The sequence below is a fragment of the Podarcis liolepis genome, assembly GCF_965112155.1.
Source record: "Podarcis liolepis genome assembly, chromosome: 13".
NCBI lineage: Eukaryota > Metazoa > Chordata > Lepidosauria > Squamata > Lacertidae > Podarcis > Podarcis liolepis.
Genome location: NC_139573.1, coordinates 11,993,936 through 12,012,810, shown reverse-complemented (window position 1 = coordinate 12,012,810; position 18,875 = coordinate 11,993,936). Strand labels below are relative to the sequence as shown.

The 18,875-nt window shown below is 42.9% G+C and overlaps 1 protein-coding gene across 1 annotated transcript; it reads left to right on the top strand.

The window, feature by feature from the left end:
• Positions 1-9,681: 9,681 nt before the first annotated feature.
• LOC310692481 (vomeronasal type-2 receptor 26-like) lies at positions 9,682-16,212 on the top strand (the record flags this gene model as incomplete). Its single annotated transcript, XM_083473427.1, has 5 exons — positions 9,682-9,972; positions 10,238-11,113; positions 12,029-12,256; positions 13,392-13,404; positions 15,311-16,212. The coding sequence occupies 5 exons, from the start codon at positions 9,682-9,684 to the stop codon at positions 16,210-16,212; spliced, it is 2,310 nt and encodes a 769-aa protein (XP_083329553.1).
• Between the last annotated feature and the right edge of the window lie 2,663 nt (positions 16,213-18,875).

Here is an 18,875-nt window from a genome sequence, read left to right as displayed (position 1 = left end):
AATGAAAAATTGCTAAATAATTTTTTCATTAAATAGTAAATGGTGTTTCTGTTCCATTTATATCATTAGCCTACACAGAAACACAAAAAGAGGCATAACGTAGTGTTGCATTCCTCACTTCAGTTGGAATGATAGACTAGATGGTATCTGACGACAGTTCCAGCTCCATGCTTCTATGTGATGAACGTTTGTTTCAGCACTTCTGAAACAAACATTTTTTCAGCAGTCCAAAAACCTTGAATTTCCTCTTTCATAACCATCTAAATTACTATATTAGATTCAGCCTGCCCAAACTACAGTGGCTTTCCAGACTTCCTGACTTGAGAGTTCCAAAGAGGATCAAATTGATAAACTGTTCAGAAAAACCTGTCCAGTTTCTGGGGATGAGTTTTAACTCCTGACACATTTAATTTGGGTACCAGGAAGATGAAGCTGGTTCTCCCCAAGTGTTCTCCATATATATATATATATATATATATATATATGCAGGTTTTGGTGTCCTCGGGTGTCTTCCCGTGTAAAAGTTGGGGTGTCTAGGCGACGTTTCGACGAGGTCTCACTCGTCATCTTCAGGCTGGTGCTTTCGGCTTCTTGTTACTGGAACAGAGCGGGATCTCAGTGTTTGAGTTCCTATAAATACTGTAGAGGGGTGTGGTGTATTGCCTCAAAAGTTCTGGGCAGAGGGGAAGTTCCCAGGCTAGTGTTCTTTTCTTCTTTTGTTCCTTAATTACTTGAGGGATATCTTGAGTGATTTCTTGAGTGATATTCTGGTTACCACTTAGGTGGGTCATTAGGTGTGGATTAGTTGCTAAAGCCTTCGTGTCTTGACCTCTTGAATTTGTGAAGAGTTTTTCTGGGAAGATGGCTGTACTGCACTTAGTTGTGCTTTGGCTTGGCTTCGTGTATAGGGGCGAGCTGTGGTTTTGTGCCCTGTGCCAGCCAGATCTGTGTAGGGATTGCAGGGGGGTGCAGCATCCGGAGGTGCCACTATGGTTTGGTTACTGGATGGTGTCTGTAATTTATCTGTGGAGAGGGTCTGGGTTTGGGTCTGGTGTGGTTGATTGGTGGTGGCGTTCTGTGTGCCTCTGGATCTGGTGTCGGTTTTTGTGGGGAGGGCTAATTTCCAGATGTCTGGCAGGCGGGACGTGTCGTCACGCTTGTTCATGTTGTGAGGGTGTTTCTCTATCTCGATGGCTTCCATGATTATTCTCTTGTGGTGATGTTCCATGTTAAAGAGCAATTTGGAATCTGCAAAATTAATTTCGTGTCCTGTTTCTTTCATGTGTTGGAAAAGAGAGGAAGATTTTTCTTCTTTTTTGACGGCATTCTTGTGTTCTGCGATACGTGCATTTATTCGTCTGTTTGTTTGTCCAATGTACGTGGCTGGGCAGACTTTGCAGGGTATTTCATAGACCCCTTGGTTTTCCAACTGGATTTTATCTTTGGGGTTTCTGAGGATATTGGCTATTTTTTGGTTGGTGCAAAAGGCTGTTTTGATATTGTGTTTATGGAGGATTTTGCTAATTTTATCTGTAGTGCCCTTGATATAAGGAAGGAGGGCCATGCCATTGTTTTCTTCCGTGTCTTGGTTTTTGGGGGGTGTTTCTTTTTGGATTAGCTTCTTAACCCTGTTTTGCTGGTATCCATTGGCGATTAACACATTTGAGAGATTCTGTAACTCAGTTGTCAAGTGGTCTTTGTCAGCCAGGCGTTTGGTTCTGGAGATGAGGGTCTTGGCTACGGAGTTTATTTGTGCAGGGTGGTGGTGTGATTGAGCATGTAAGTAGCGGTTGGTGTGTGTTTTTTTCCGGTAGATAGTGTGTCCTAGGGAGCCATCAGGTTTTTTGTAGATTAGGACGTCAAGGAAGGGAAGCTGGTTGTTGGCTTCTATTTCCATAGTGAATTGTATTTTGGGGTGTAGGCTGTTGAGATGTGTGAGGAAGCTATCTAGTTTTTCTTTCCCGTGTGGCCAAATTACAAAGGTGTCGTCAACATATCTGAGCCAAAGTTTGGGTTTGTGTTCTGACTTGTCTAAAGCATTGGTTTCAAAGTGTTCCATGTACAGATTTGCGATGACCGGTGAGAGGGGTGATCCCATAGGTGCTCCTTCTATCTGTTTGTATCTTTGTCCATTGTGGATGAAGTACGTGTTGGTTAGGCAGTGGTTGGTCAGGTCCAGGATGTATTCGGGGGGATTGTATTTGTTTTGAATGGCTGTCAAGGCTTCATTAATGGGCACTTGTGTGAAGAGAGATACAACATCGAAGCTCACAAGTAGGTCATCGGGATGTAGGTTTTGCTTCTTTATTGTTTCTATGAACTGGAAGGAGTTTGTAACGTGTGAAGAGATGGATTCTGCATAGGGCTGAAGTTGCTTAGCGAGAAATTTAGCGAGATTTTGTAGAGGTGAGCCTATGGAGCTGACTATTGGTCTGAGTGGTGTTCCTTCTTTGTGTATCTTGGGGAGGCCGTAGAGTTTGGGGCATCTGGATGATTTTTCTCTGGGGATGATTCTTAGCTGGATTTCTTCACTGATAGGAGAGGCTTTTATTTTGGATTTGGTGGTTTTTTCCAGATAGGTGGTGGGATCTGTTTTTATAGGTTGGTAGGTAGGGTCTTGGAGTAGATTTGATAGTTTTGCTTGGTAGTCCGATGTGTTCATCACAACAGTGGCATTACCTTTGTCTGCTGGGAGAATGATTATGTTGTTGTCTTTCCTCAGGTTGGTGAGTGCTTTCTGTTCTTCTTTGTGTAAATTGCTTCTGGGTGGTTTGCTGGAGCAGAGGATGTTGGTGACTTCAAGTCTGATTTTATTGGCTTCATCTGGGTTGATTTTGGTTAGGCTAGCTTCGACTCCGCATATGATGTTTTCCGTGGGGATGCGTCTCGGGGTAACTGCAAAGTTGAAACCTTTGGAGAGTACTTTGGTTTCAGTTGAGGTGAGGATCCTGTCTGATATGTTATGTACTGTTTGTTTCATGGGTTGTTGTGGAGGGTGGCTGGGCTTCTGGCGTCTCTCTAGTTTGTGGAGTTTGTTGGTGTGTGTGTCTGTCTTATGTGAGGTCTCAGTTTCAGCTCAGACACACACACCAACAAACACAGACACACACACCAACAAACTCCACAACACACACACCAACAAACTCCACAAACTAGAGAGACGCCAGAAGCCCAGCCACCCTCCACAACAACCCATGAAACAAACAGTACATAACATATCAGACAGGATCCTCACCTCAACTGAAACCAAAGTACTCTCCAAAGGTTTCAACTTTGCAGTTACCCCGAGACGCATCCCCACGGAAAACATCATATGCGGAGTCGAAGCTAGCCTAACCAAAATCAACCCAGATGAAGCCAATAAAATCAGACTTGAAGTCACCAACATCCTCTGCTCCAGCAAACCACCCAGAAGCAATTTACACAAAGAAGAACAGAAAGCACTCACCAACCTGAGGAAAGACAACAACATAATCATTCTCCCAGCAGACAAAGGTAATGCCACTGTTGTGATGAACACATCGGACTACCAAGCAAAACTATCAAATCTACTCCAAGACCCTACCTACCAACCTATAAAAACAGATCCCACCACCTATCTGGAAAAAACCACCAAATCCAAAATAAAAGCCTCTCCTATCAGTGAAGAAATCCAGCTAAGAATCATCCCCAGAGAAAAATCATCCAGATGCCCCAAACTCTACGGCCTCCCCAAGATACACAAAGAAGGAACACCACTCAGACCAATAGTCAGCTCCATAGGCTCACCTCTACAAAATCTCGCTAAATTTCTCGCTAAGCAACTTCAGCCCTATGCAGAATCCATCTCTTCACACGTTACAAACTCCTTCCAGTTCATAGAAACAATAAAGAAGCAAAACCTACATCCCGATGACCTACTTGTGAGCTTCGATGTTGTATCTCTCTTCACACAAGTGCCCATTAATGAAGCCTTGACAGCCATTCAAAACAAATACAATCCCCCCGAATACATCCTGGACCTGACCAACCACTGCCTAACCAACACGTACTTCATCCACAATGGACAAAGATACAAACAGATAGAAGGAGCACCTATGGGATCACCCCTCTCACCGGTCATCGCAAATCTGTACATGGAACACTTTGAAACCAATGCTTTAGACAAGTCAGAACACAAACCCAAACTTTGGCTCAGATATGTTGACGACACCTTTGTAATTTGGCCACACGGGAAAGAAAAACTAGATAGCTTCCTCACACATCTCAACAGCCTACACCCCAAAATACAATTCACTATGGAAATAGAAGCCAACAACCAGCTTCCCTTCCTTGACGTCCTAATCTACAAAAAACCTGATGGCTCCCTAGGACACACTATCTACCGGAAAAAAACACACACCAACCGCTACTTACATGCTCAATCACACCACCACCCTGCACAAATAAACTCCGTAGCCAAGACCCTCATCTCCAGAACCAAACGCCTGGCTGACAAAGACCACTTGACAACTGAGTTACAGAATCTCTCAAATGTGTTAATCGCCAATGGATACCAGCAAAACAGGGTTAAGAAGCTAATCCAAAAAGAAACACCCCCCAAAAACCAAGACACGGAAGAAAACAATGGCATGGCCCTCCTTCCTTATATCAAGGGCACTACAGATAAAATTAGCAAAATCCTCCATAAACACAATATCAAAACAGCCTTTTGCACCAACCAAAAAATAGCCAATATCCTCAGAAACCCCAAAGATAAAATCCAGTTGGAAAACCAAGGGGTCTATGAAATACCCTGCAAAGTCTGCCCAGCCACGTACATTGGACAAACAAACAGACGAATAAATGCACGTATCGCAGAACACAAGAATGCCGTCAAAAAAGAAGAAAAATCTTCCTCTCTTTTCCAACACATGAAAGAAACAGGACACGAAATTAATTTTGCAGATTCCAAATTGCTCTTTAACATGGAACATCACCACAAGAGAATAATCATGGAAGCCATCGAGATAGAGAAACACCCTCACAACATGAACAAGCGTGACGACACGTCCCGCCTGCCAGACATCTGGAAATTAGCCCTCCCCACAAAAACCGACACCAGATCCAGAGGCACACAGAACGCCACCACCAATCAACCACACCAGACCCAAACCCAGACCCTCTCCACAGATAAATTACAGACACCATCCAGTAACCAAACCATAGTGGCACCTCCGGATGCTGCACCCCCCTGCAATCCCTACACAGATCTGGCTGGCACAGGGCACAAAACCACAGCTCGCCCCTATACACGAAGCCAAGCCAAAGCACAACTAAGTGCAGTACAGCCATCTTCCCAGAAAAACTCTTCACAAATTCAAGAGGTCAAGACACGAAGGCTTTAGCAACTAATCCACACCTAATGACCCACCTAAGTGGTAACCAGAATATCACTCAAGAAATCACTCAAGATATCCCTCAAGTAATTAAGGAACAAAAGAAGAAAAGAACACTAGCCTGGGAACTTCCCCTCTGCCCAGAACTTTTGAGGCAATACACCACACCCCTCTACAGTATTTATAGGAACTCAAACACTGAGATCCCGCTCTGTTCCAGTAACAAGAAGCCGAAAGCACCAGCCTGAAGATGACGAGTGAGACCTCGTCGAAACGTCGCCTAGACACCCCAACTTTTACACGGGAAGACACCCGAGGACACCAAAACCTGCATTCCTGTACCCGTGAAAATCTACGAAAACAAATATATATATATATATATATATATGATTTTCCAATAAAAGCCTCATTATAACAATACCAATTTCATCCAATTAATCATCTTATTAATGCCAAATGCCAAATTATAGAATTTAATTAAACTGGCCCCCTTGCATGTTAGAGTTGATGATTTCATTCTTCTACATTTTTTCTGCATTCCAAAATTTTAATAATTTCCATTCCATTCCATTCAGATATAGTAATTCCTTCTATAACAGCTACAATCTTGTGATTCCAATTCGTGTCCGTGTAATAGGTAATTTATAAAGTTTCAAGTGAGAAACTTTAGCTGTAATCCTTATTCTTTCCAGTGTGTGATAATTTTTCTCATCCACATAGTGCTGTAGCCTTTATTCCTGCAACTGTTGATGGTTCCCATCATGTCTCAGGAGAAGCTGTTTTCTCCATTTCCAGAAGTCATTGCATTGCTTTTTCCTGTGCTTCAGCTTCTAGTAATCAAGCCATCTTCATCGTTTTTCCAGCTGAGGATCTCTTGAGCTTTTTTTTTTTTTTTTACCCACCAGGTGTTCTTTAGTTCTCTGGTTCTTCTTTGAACCTCAGCCTAAGCATTGGCTTTTTTTTTTTTTTTTTTTTTTAGTGGCAAAGTTTCTTTCTCTTTGCCAGATCTGAAAGGCCTTCCTTTTCTTGTCAATATTATGTTCAATCTCAGTGTCATTCTCCGCAAACCAGTCCTGGTGTTTCTTTGTTTAGCATTCAATAGTTTGTTTACTGGCTGCAATAATGGATGTTTTTTAGCTTGGTCCAGTGTTCCTCAATGTTATCAGGAAGCTCAGGAAGCAGATGGTTCTTAAGAGTCATTTGAAAGCAATCCCACTTAATAGGATCTTGAAGGGCTTGAATATTCCTTTTCGCCTTGGTTTCCATCCTTGAAGCCTGTGTTGAGGTATAATCTTGATAGCCATCATGGAGCATATTAATCAGTGACCTCTCCAGCAGTCGTCAGCACCCATCATAGCTCTCATAAAGAGCACATCATGGCGATCTTCAGCTTGGACAATCACATTGTGTAAGGGGTGCCAGTGGTTTGACCGAGGATGCTTCCACAACAAGGTGATGATCCACCAAGTGAGACCTTGAAAAGTAGCATGTACACTATATTTACTTGTAATAAATCACCCTTTTTTTAGCTCTTGGTGTGCAAGAACTTTTACGTGCCCAGGTGGAGACCCCCCTGGCCCCGCAAGACCACCAGAAGGAATAATGACTCATGACAACGGGTTATGGAATTAAAAATTGGCCAGAACTTTATTAAACCTTTCAGATGTAGGAAGACCTTGGCTCAGGCAGAGGGTGTGTATCCCTCCCAGCCCCCCAGCTAGGGAAACTGGGGCTCCTCGGGGTGAATGAGATATGGGAGGGTCCACAGCAAGACGCTTGTGTACGCTGGCGGCCCACCCCATACCCTCAATGCAGGAAGGGGAATTCACTGACAACCTTTCGGTGTATGGCCAGTGACTCCCATTTTACAAACCCCTTTAAGAGAGGACCCTGGAATCACCACCATGGGGAGGGGTGAGTCACCACTTCACACACACACCTCATTTAGGAAAGATAGACTAAAGGATTCCTCCCAAGGCCTAAAACTGTTAAAGTTGTGACGAATTGCTACGGGGAAAGCAAAACCTGCCAATGCAGGGAAATTCCTTCCTGTCTCTTCAACAGCAACCATCCAAAGACCATAGCAGCACCCGCTGAACAGGAAGGAAAATGGTTAACCTGCAAACAAGCATTAGACAAAGGGAGGGTTGGGTGGGTGAAGCGCCAGAGCTTGGTTGTTGTTGCTGCCACCTCCGCCTCCTATTTAAGCAACTGGCCCCACCTCCTTGAAGGGCTGATTGGCTAACTGAGATTTGGTGGGAACCTCTAATGACTAACACAGGGAGGCAGGCCAGCCCAACCAGCTGGTGGGTCCCACATGGGCCGAGGTGCTGCGTGCGGTCCTGCAAAGGGCCCCCACAAAGGAAGGTGTTAGTGCTTATTATTGGAAATAAGAGTCATTCAGACATGTGTTGTTGTTCTTTATTATCTCCACACCAGTTATTCTATTTCTTGCAGAAGAGTATGTTGAGGTTATTGTGTGCGGTATACGTGTATGAGGGTTCTGGTGTATACATATAACACTAGGATACCTTGCCAAATATATCCCTGCTAGGTCACTTCAAGACAACCTGTTCATTGAGTGTTCGTCCTGATTTGCTTGAGAACATTGCATCAAGCATATATTATTTTCTGATGTGTTTCCTCATCATTTTCCTTATCATAAAAAGTTGGATTTGGGGAGGGACAGTTTTGTTGAAGGGTTGTTGCAGATGGACACAATATCAACATTAATTCTATAACCTGAATTTTCTGGTATGTGTTTGGATCTCATCCAAATATAGTGACAGATTGGAAGCCCTCATAGGCCAGTAGTGTGGTGGTTGCAAACTGAACTGACATAAATATTATATCTGAATCTAAGTGTTATAGATTGATACTTCATTTTCTATTTTTAAAAAGGATGCTTTAGCTTTTAGTGGGGTTTGGTATGCTCACCAGTGAGGATTTAAACAGACAAATTTTAAAGTAGATGGCCAACTTTTGAGTTTTAGTAGATGTGGACCACCAGCAATGGCCTAGATGACAATCGGAGGGCTATTCAAACTCTATCATTCTATGGTATGACAAATATGTTTTCTGCAGTAGTTATACAAACATATTTTCAGCAGTCCAATGCTTTGCAGAAGTGATTATCTTCTCTGTAATTATCTAAAACACTATAATTGAAATCACAATATGAAAGCTCCAATGTGTATGTGTGAAAGGAAAGAATTCAAGTCAGAAATGGTTTTAAGTACTCCAGAAATCCATAAACTGCTAAGATTAGAGATATGAGAGAGAGAGAGAGAGAGAGAGAGAGAGAGAGAGAGAGAGAGAGAGAGAAATGGGGCCCTGTCATTTTATTTTTTTAAAAAAACCCTATCCTTTCATAGATTGTTCAATTTTTGTCTCTTAATTGTCATTCAAACCATGCAAATTTAAACCATGATTTTGCTACGCTGCTGTGGTTATGGATAAGGTGCATTAATGTTTCTCTGAGTAGTGCATTAGAAGAGTACAGCTATCACCCAAGGTGTCATGTTTAGTTCAGGCAGAAGAGAGCAGAATGGAGTTGTAGCCTGAAACAGGACAGTCCATGTTCAGGGGGACGTTTAGTGTCATGATGCTGCTTTGCCTGCTTCTTCTCTCAAATATGGTATGCAAAGTGAATACTATTAAGTGTGTGAGAAACAGTGCTGTGTATATTCCGCATGAGTGGTACGAGTCTGGAGATCTCATCATTGGTGGAGTAGCAACTCATATCAATTACATTTTCCCCAAACTTCTTTTCAATGAGCACCCTCCTCAGTTCTGGGTTGATATCCCATTGTAAGTAAATAGGCATTTTCATTATGCTGATATTTGTAATTCTAAGGATGACTGTAATGTACTCTGATTGCTTTGAAAAATAGGAAAAGACCCTATTTCTGATCAGAAAATGAAATGCTCAAAACTAAGCGCCTTGTCTCCAGGTTTTCAGAGAGGTGGCATTTTCAGAGAGGGGAAAGAGAGATGGCAGAAAGAGGGAGAGAAAACTGGGTGGCAGAAAGAGATGAAATGAGAATGGAAGGCTCTGGCTACTTTAGGTTCTGGTCCAACCCTAAAAGCAGTTTTGCGAAGGAATTGTTTCCAGCTGAGATGTCAAAAACATATGGACAACTTGTAATATCGCCAATCTCTTGACCACACAAGTGCTTAAAAAATTGCAGTCTGACTTTGACTAACCTAGAAGATTCTTCCTTCTCTCCATACTTAGGCAGCTGACTTGTCAAACACTGCTAAATTGATGCAGAGTACACTGTTTTCATTCTCCCCTGAAATAGCAAGTGACTTTATTTGCAGCATGGTGACCAAGTTCTATCAGCATGTCCTGTCCTTGGCATTTGCTGTTGACAAGATCAATGAGAATCCCAAGATCTTGCCCAACATCACTCTCGGGTTCCACATCTACGACAGCTATGCCAAAGCAGGGATGACCTACCGTGCCACTCTGGACCTGCTCTTTAAATCACATCAGTTTGTCCCCAACTACAGATGTGACATCCAGGAAAATGTAATAGGAGTCATCGGGGGGCTAAGTTCTGACATCTCTTCCTGCATGGCAGATATTCTGGGTCTTTACAAGATTCCACAGGTAGGAACTGAAGACTGTTACGATCAGGCTTTCCTCTCATCGCCCCCACCATTCACCAAATTTCACCAAAAGTTGCTCCAAATGTTGGAGGGGTGAATATTGAATGGAAAACTACTGTGTGGATGTAAAAAGTGGGGGACATCATCCTAAATAGAAGAACATTGGGGATATATAGGATTGTAACTTTATGAAAATAATTATGTAAATGAGAATATAATGACCTTTGTTACCATTCCAAAATGTCTGTGTTTTTCTTTCCCTTTAGATTTCATTTGGTTCATTTCAACCAACACTGAATTATCCAGCTCATTTCATTTCATTTTACCGTATGGTTCCTAATGAAGACCTTCAGTACCAAGGAATCATTGAGTTATTTCAGCACTTCAAATGGAAATGGGTAGGGCTCATTGCTCAGGATGATGAAGGTGGAGAACGTTTCTTGCAAACGATAGAGCCAATGCTTTTCAAGAATGGAATCTGTTCAGCATTCACAGACAGAAGCAAAAAAACAATGCATTTGTCCAGCAATGCACGTGAATTGATTGACAATATACGCTTTAAAATGCCAGCTTTCATATCAAGCAAAGCCAATGCAGTTCTGATATATGGAGAAAGTGCCGCCATAACATTTACAGGGAATATTATAGCAGCATCCAGAATAATGCAAGTAATATTTTCTCAACACAGATCTAGAGCTAAAGTTTGGATTACTACAGCCCAAATAGATTTTCCATTATATAGGTGGCAAAGCTTAATTACCACAGATATACAAACATTTCATGGTGCTATCTCATTTGCAATTCACTCAGAAGAGATTCAAGACTTCAAATACTTTCTTCGGGGTGTATATCCTAATTGGGCAAAGGAAGATGGTTTTATAAAAGATTTCTGGCAACAAGCATTCGGATGTTCATTTTCAAACTCCACTGTGTCCACAATCACTGGAAAAATATGTACAGAAGAGGAAATGCTGAAAAGCCTTCCTACACCTTATTTTGAAACGAGCATGACTGGCCACAGCTACAGCATCTATAATGCTGTGTATGCTCTGGCACATGCCTTACATATTGCATATTCAGCTAAAGCCAGCCACAAGGAGGTCAGAGGCAGCTTGTCTCCACAAAATATGGAAGCCTGGCAGGTACTGATTTATCTTAAGGCATAAGTCCAGCTTGTATACAAGTCTGAATCTTTACATGTAACTCTCACACATCTGTTTTAAGGACTTTTCACCACTGACCTTCAGAAATGTTCGAGGATTAATGTAGCCAGTGATAACAAATATAATCCTAACTGTATCAAAAATGGAAATTGTTATATTTCTTATATATATAAAGAGATATTAATTGCTGCAGGTTTCCCTATGCAACACATCAACAACTGGCAACAACTCCCACCCATCTGTAGGGAGTCCATCTAAGGGCAAACCACCAATAGGGGGAGCCCTATGACTTACATCAAATAGGGGCACCTCGAGGGGTCCCCTAGCCCATGTCCGGGCATCAGACAGAATCCACACACCCAGATCCCTTTAGCAAGATACCCTTAATGAGAAAGGGCAGGTGAAGCCTACAACCTCCCCTCCATCCAAACAAACAAGGACTTACCCAATGCCTAACCTCACAAAGTTGTGATTGTTGCTACAAAGTAGGTGAAAACCAAATGGCTGGTGCCAATTTGCCAAGTGGAAAAAATTCCTACCCAGACCGAACAATATGGTAGCTGACATTTGTCCATAGAAAGGTTGTGTCATAGCAAAGCATAAAAAGTGGGAGATCTGGTGAAGGGTGTGACAGTTTAAGATTCCTGTAGCCACGCCTCCCAGCAGTGCTGATTGGACAGTGAGGCCACCTCTAGGCAGGGCCCGCTCAGCACTGGTGACACAACCTGGACAGTGACTGGGGGGGGCGTCAATCTCTGCCCGCCGCCAGATCACTGCAGGGGCCCTGATGCCTGGCCGCAAGGCCGCCCACCCGAAAAGGTGAGTTTTTGGAGTAGTACAACCCAGAATGAGACCATTACAACACATTTTAGTGCTTTCTCTTTTCTTTCCTAGCTCCATTCATTTCTTCAGAGGATTTCATTCAACAACAGTGCTGGAGATGATATTACATTTAATGAACATGGAGAATTAGTAGCTGGATTTGATATTACAAACTTGCTCACGTTCCCAAATCAGTCCTTCATCAGGGTCAAAGTGGGAAGGCTGAATCCTCAGGCACCTCCTGGGGAAAAACTCACCATTGATGAGGGCAGAATCAAATGGCAAAGAGGCTTGACTCAGGTGAGGAAATACCCACACGGCCTTACAGATATCAACATTCATTGTCATTCATGGAACTAGATGGCAAGAGATGCAAAGAAAGCTAAGGCAGGACTCTTAATCTGCCCATATTTTTAAGACTGGAATCTGAAACCTACTTCTCTGGCCTGCCATTAAACCCAATTAGATTAGCAGCCATTATATATGGGAACCGTACCTTATGATGGAGGGATGCGGGTGGCACTGTGGTCTAAACCACAGAGCCTAGGGCTTGTCAATCAGAAGGTCGGCGGTTCAAATCCCTGAGACAGGGAGAGCTCCCATTGTTCAGTCCCAGCTCCTGTCCACCTAGCAGTTCGAAAGCACATCAAGTGCAAGTAGATAAATAGGTACCACTCCAGCAGGAAGGGAAACGGCGCTGCTCTGGTTCACCAGAAGTGGCTTAGTCATGCTGGCCACATGACCTGGAAGCTCTCTGCAGACAAGCGGTGGCTCCCTCGGCCTATAGAGCAAGGTGAGTGCACAATGTCAAAGTCATCTGCGACTGGACCTAACGGTGAGGGGTACCTTTACCTTTTTACCTTATGGTAGTCGCTAGAAGAGGGCATGCATTTACCTGTAGCTTCATCCATCAAAAATGATTTGGCAATACATCTCTTCAGCCGATTTTCAGTTAAAATTATTCTATTACATTAGCTTCTGCCTTTTCACTAATTTTATTTAGTTTGTTTGTTATTGGATTTATTAATTCTATAATGAGCTGTATTTATTCCTAAAGCAAGAAACTAGGATGTTTATAGTGCAATGGATGTATCTTAAATTTATAGTGCGGCTATGATTCCTGCTTAAGACTAAGATGAATTCCTCAAAACACTTAATTAATGCTAAATACTTCCTCACTGGATAGGTGCCACCCCTTTCAGTATGCAATGACTATTGCCCTCCTGGTTACAGGAAGAAAAAGAAGGAGGGACAGAAATTTTGCTGCTATGATTGTGCTGCATGTCCAGATGGGATGTTCTCAAATGCAGAGGGTACGAAATATTGTATTCAGATATACCTAAAGAAACATTTCCTCTTTTGCAAATTTGCTATTGTTAATATTGCAGTTTTTTTCAAATTATGGTACTATGTATTTTTCTCATTGTTTACATAGATATGTTTTATGGGTATTTCATGTTAATCATCTAGAGCAGGGGTCTGCAACCCGCGTCTCCGGAGCCGCATGTGGCTCTTTTACACCTTTGCCGCAGCTCCGGGGCGGATACTAGCGAGGGGAGGAGGCGCATTGTGCGCCCCGACACTCCCCACTGTGGCGGGCGCTGTACTGGCTGTGACGTCGCATGGGGGCGGTGCGTGCGTTAGTCACACACTGTCCCGGCGTCACCTTCCCACCCGCCCGCTGCATTGTAAGGGGCATGTACGCTGGTCACTGCATTGAAAGGGGGCATGTACACTGGTCATTGTTTTGAAGGGTCATTTGTTTTGAAGAACACACACAAAAAAAGGTAACTTGTTAATTTAACATTTATTTCTATGAGGAGGACTAATTCTGAGGGGTCAAACAAAGAAATAATAAAAAGTGACCAAAAAGTTATTTTTATAATGACGAGTTTTGCGGCTCCCAGTTTGTTTTTTCTTTGGAAACAGGTCCAAGTGGCTCTTTTTGTCTTAAAGGTTGCAGACCCCTGATCTAGAGTAAATTATTTCCATTTTTTGTAAAAAAAGATAAAAGAAGGAGGAGAAGAAAAGAGGAAGGGAGGGCTGAAACTTGTCATGTGATGTTATGTTAAGAGATTAATCCATCAGTTTAAATTGAAATGGAAGAATAGGAAACACACTTATTTCTTTTTGAGGTGACTTGGTCAAGTATACATTAGGTGGGTTCCTGGTAAAACAGATTTTTTCTCCAGAAGATCCATATCCAAACAAAGGAAAAGTTCAATTCATTCCAAACATACCAAATTTCCCAGCCTTTAAGTAAACTTCAGTAATGGTTGGAAATTTCTCTACACCTCTTCGCTTTGGTAACCCTCCTGATGCTTGGCATCTTCATAAAACACCATGACAGGGTCATAGACAAAGCCAACAATGGAAGCCTAACCTACATTGCCAACAGACTCAGCAAGAAATATGGGTTAATAGGTTATATTTATGAAAATAAACCAGCTATGGAATCTGCTATCAGAATAAATCAAACAAATTAACCCAAACCAATGAAGTCTACAAGGTGAAGTGGATTCATGGAAGGATTTCAACCCTCCAATCTCCTGAGCCAGGTTCCATTCACACACTGTGATCATGCAGGAAGTCTCAAGGAAATGCCCCCTGTGTCTTCCCTGGGTATATGAACCTGACACGCACACTGTGGCACCCTTGGCCAGTGCTCACCCTAATGCACCTGACAGGCCCAAACTCTACTCTGGCTCTGATAATTTCCAAAATCCACTCACCTACCCAGACCAAATGCCAGTTTGCCAACCTCAAACAAAGCACTACTCCAGTCATGCAGACAACACTCAGTAGTGTGAAGTAGGCAAAACAAACAAACAAAAACCACCTTGACACAGACCAATTAGTATCATCCCCCAAATTAGGTGTCTCAGTGAAAAGAGGGGATAGTGTGGTGTGGGATTGGATTAAATATTCTGATCTCCTCTCCTATAGGGCAAATTGTCCCATTACCCATGCAGGTGGGTCTTCTCTTCTTGCAGGGGAAGAGGGCATGGCAAACGTGTCCACCATCTCCATATGGGGGAAAGGATTAGAATTCTCTGCATCTCCTCAGCTTCTTCTGCTCATTAGAATGCCTAATTGTTGCAGTGATTCTCTCTTTTCACTGTATAGTGGTTGTTATTCCCAAAGGTGGCTGGAAGGTGGTAAAAAATCAATACACAAACCCACAAATTCCTGTGGAAAATTCTGGGTTTGATCTCTGGCATGTCTTTTTTGAAACAAGAAATGTTCAGAAGTTTTTGCAAGCTTCCATGGTGATTGTAGGCTAGCCAGACATATCTAGATCTTCTTGAGGGCAATGCTCTTTGAATTAAACTTCAAATATTCTGTTTTCCCCAGACATGGAAACTTGTGTTACGTGTCCAGATGATCAATATCCAAACAAAGGTCAGGATCAATGCATTCCTAAGATTCCAAATTTTCTAGCTTTTGATGACACTTTGGCTATTGTTCTAACCTCCTGTGCAGTTTTGTTGTCCCTGATCACAGTTCTGGTGCTTGGCATCTTCATTAAATATCGAGACACTGCCATAGTCAAAGCCAACAACAGAAGCCTCACCTACATTCTCCTCAGCTCCCTTCTGTTGTGTTTCCTCTGCTCTTTGCTGTTCATCGGAATGCCTAATGAGGGAACCTGCCTTCTGCGACAAACAGCTTTTGGCATCATCTTCTCTGTGGCCCTCTCTAGCATCTTGGCCAAAACCATTTCTGTGGTTTTGGCATTCATGGCTACCAAGCCAGGATCCAGGATGAGGAAATGGGTGGGGAAACGACTGGCTTATTCTATTATTCTATCCTGCTCCCATATTCAAGGGGGAATCTGTGCTCTCTGGTTGACAACCTCTCCACCATTCCCAGATTTGGATACACACACAATTACTCATCAAATTGTATTATTATGTAATGAAGGGTCCATCCTAATGTTCTACTGTGTCTTGGGCTATATGGGCTTCCTGGCCACCATCAGCTTCACTGTAGCTTTCCTAGCCAGGAAGTTGCCTGACAGCTTCAATGAAGCCAAGTTCATCACCTTCAGCATGCTGGTCTTCTGCAGTGTTTGGCAATCATTTGTCCCGACCTACCTGAGCACAAGTGGAAAATACATGGTGGCTGTGGAGATCTTTTCCATCTTGGCTTCCAGTGCTGGGTTGTTGGGTTGTATCTTTTTCCCAAAATGCTATATTATTCTGTTGAGACCTGAGTTGAACAATAGAGAACAACTTATACGAAAGAAGAGATAAATTGCAAGTCTTTGTCTTCCTAATTATATACTAGATCACCTTCATGGAAATAAAAGAGAGAGACATAAAGTGTATTGGACATTTTGAAGGAAATAAAATATTTCAGAAATTTGATTTTTGTTTTGATGCCATGAAATTGTTTTATTTATTTAGTCACTGTCAAATCATTTCTGGCACGGAGAATAAAAGAAAAAAGAGAAGGATATGAACTTCTGCTCAAGTAGTCTACGTTTTTTTATCTTGATGCATTTTCCTGCGTTTAATTTGCCACATTGTTTAGCACATGGGTAGGCAAACTAAGGCCTGGGGGATGGATGCAGCCCAGTCGCATTCTCAATCTGGCCCATGGAATTAGTGTGTTTTTATATTTGTGGGGGCTGCCTGGTGTTTTTACATGAGCAGAATGTGCTTTTATTTAAAATGCATTTCTGGGTTATCTGTGAGGCATAGGAATTCATTAATTCCTCCCCCCCAAAAAATAATAGTAATAATAGTCCGCCCCACACAAGGTCTGTGGGACAGTGGATTGGCCCTCTGTTGAAAAAGTTTGCTGACCCTGGTTTAGCACATGAATCTACAAGAAGAGCACTGCTGGATCAGACCAAGAATGTCTGTATAGTGAGCCGCGATCCCAGCGCATTTACCAGACTTCCGGTGAGCCGCGATCCCAGCGCAAGCAAGGGCTTACACCGCGAGGTGAAGCCCGAGCTATTCTGAAGGATTGGGGCGACTCCAGGGCGCGGAGACCCCTTAAACTCTTTGGAAGGGTGTTCAAAGAGTCTAGTTCCCAGCACGACCGGAGAAAGGATCAAACCGGCTACCAGGTAACCTCGTGAGAGGCGAAGAGTGTAGCGGAAAGATTCAACGGGTCTAGGGGAGCCATTTTCTTACCTTCAGATAGCGAAGCCCTGCGCTTGCAGGAAGAGCGGCTCGTTTTCAAAAAGAAAAGAACTCCGATACTTGCAACTTTGTGGCTAAGAGGGAAACAAAGAAACTTCGGAGTAACAAAGAGAGATGAATGGAGTTCAGCGGATGGTCGAAATCAACTAAGACACGGCGGGAACGCAGTACAAAAGAAAGTGAGTGACTTGCCCGGGCGGTAACGCGGTTCCCTTTCGGCTTTCCCCCCCTCACGAAAATAACGCTGTTATAAAGGGAGAAGGGGAAGAAAAGAACCTCGGAGGGGAAAGGAAACAGGAAGGGTCCAGGCGAAAGGGAGAGTGGAGGTCCTTGGTTTTTGGCGAGCAGGAGGCTGTAAAGAAGAGAGGGGATATCCCTCTGGCTTTTTTTTTTACAAGCGAGACTGGCGTTAGTGAGAAATCCGGAAGAGAAGCCCCACCGCCATTTGAAACTGGAGCGCAGCGTCGGCGTGGAGGTAAAGGGAAACAGCGATAATACGTGTTGGCGCTCTATAGAGAACTATATATTTTATCGGGAACTGCATATGGAAACAGGAGTTTGAAACGGGAATTCTGAGGACAATTTAAAGATTTAAAGAGTTGATGCGGACTTGGGACAGAAGTGGGGGTTAATTTGGAGAGCTTCTGAGGACAAAATGGAGGATATGAGTTGTGTCTGAACCTTCCTCCTTCCTCCTTCCGGTTCCCCTCCCCCCCTCCCCACCCATCAGATACCTGCTGTGTTCTCACCTCTCCCTACCTAACCCCCTCCCTCTTTTGTTAAACCTCCTGAGGTTCATGCAACATTTGGACTAAGTAATAGGCGAATTAGAGAAGAAGCATCTGCTTCCGGAAACTGCAGTTTGCTGCAGGGAACATCGTATACCCAAAGGATTTATCTTTGAATTACAAACAGACATTGATTGACAAATAAGACCACGACCGGGACTGCGAGGATTTGCCAAGAACCAACTTTACTGCTTTGGAGTGTTGTATAAAAGCTTATAGTTTAGCGTTTACAGATCTAAAGGCTATTGACCGGGTCTTGGAAAAAGCAAACAGGGTATGAGAGATAAATCATAATAAGGAAAGGAAGTGAATGTAAGGAAACTGCGGGAGGGACTAAGAAGGATAAAAGTGGGTGGAAAGGGACGGTGGGGAGAGGGATTACATAAAACACAAGATGTCTCATACAGGAAAGAAGGGAACGAATGGGGGTACACCAGGAGAGAGGAGAGGCTCCAAACAGGAGACAGATTTTAAGACAGATATTCTGAAGATGTTTGCAGAGATCAAACAAAGTCAAGTAAATGTCGAACATAAGTTAGAATCAGTGGATAACAGAATTGGGAAATTAGATAAAAAAATGGAGGAAACCGTGAACGAAATTAAGGGCCAAATAAAAGAAATATTCAGGAGAACGCAGCTCACAGAGGAAGGTCTGAAAAAAACAAAGGTAGAGATAAGAGATGTTAGAAGAGACAAGGAAAAGATCAAATCAGATGTGATGGAAATATGTAAGACACAGGAAGAGATAAAAGACATTATAGCAATGAACGAACTGAGGCAGAGGGAGGTAAACTTGAGGCTGAGAGCAGTCCCAGAGATACAGAATGAGAATATCAAAGAAAAATTGACGAAGGAGCTAGCAGAATGGATGGGTTTGCCTGTAGAAGAAATGGCCAATAGTATACTAAATGTATTCAGAATGCGTGTTAACGCAACAAAAGCAAAGAAATTTCCGGGCGATTGTCTGATTACATT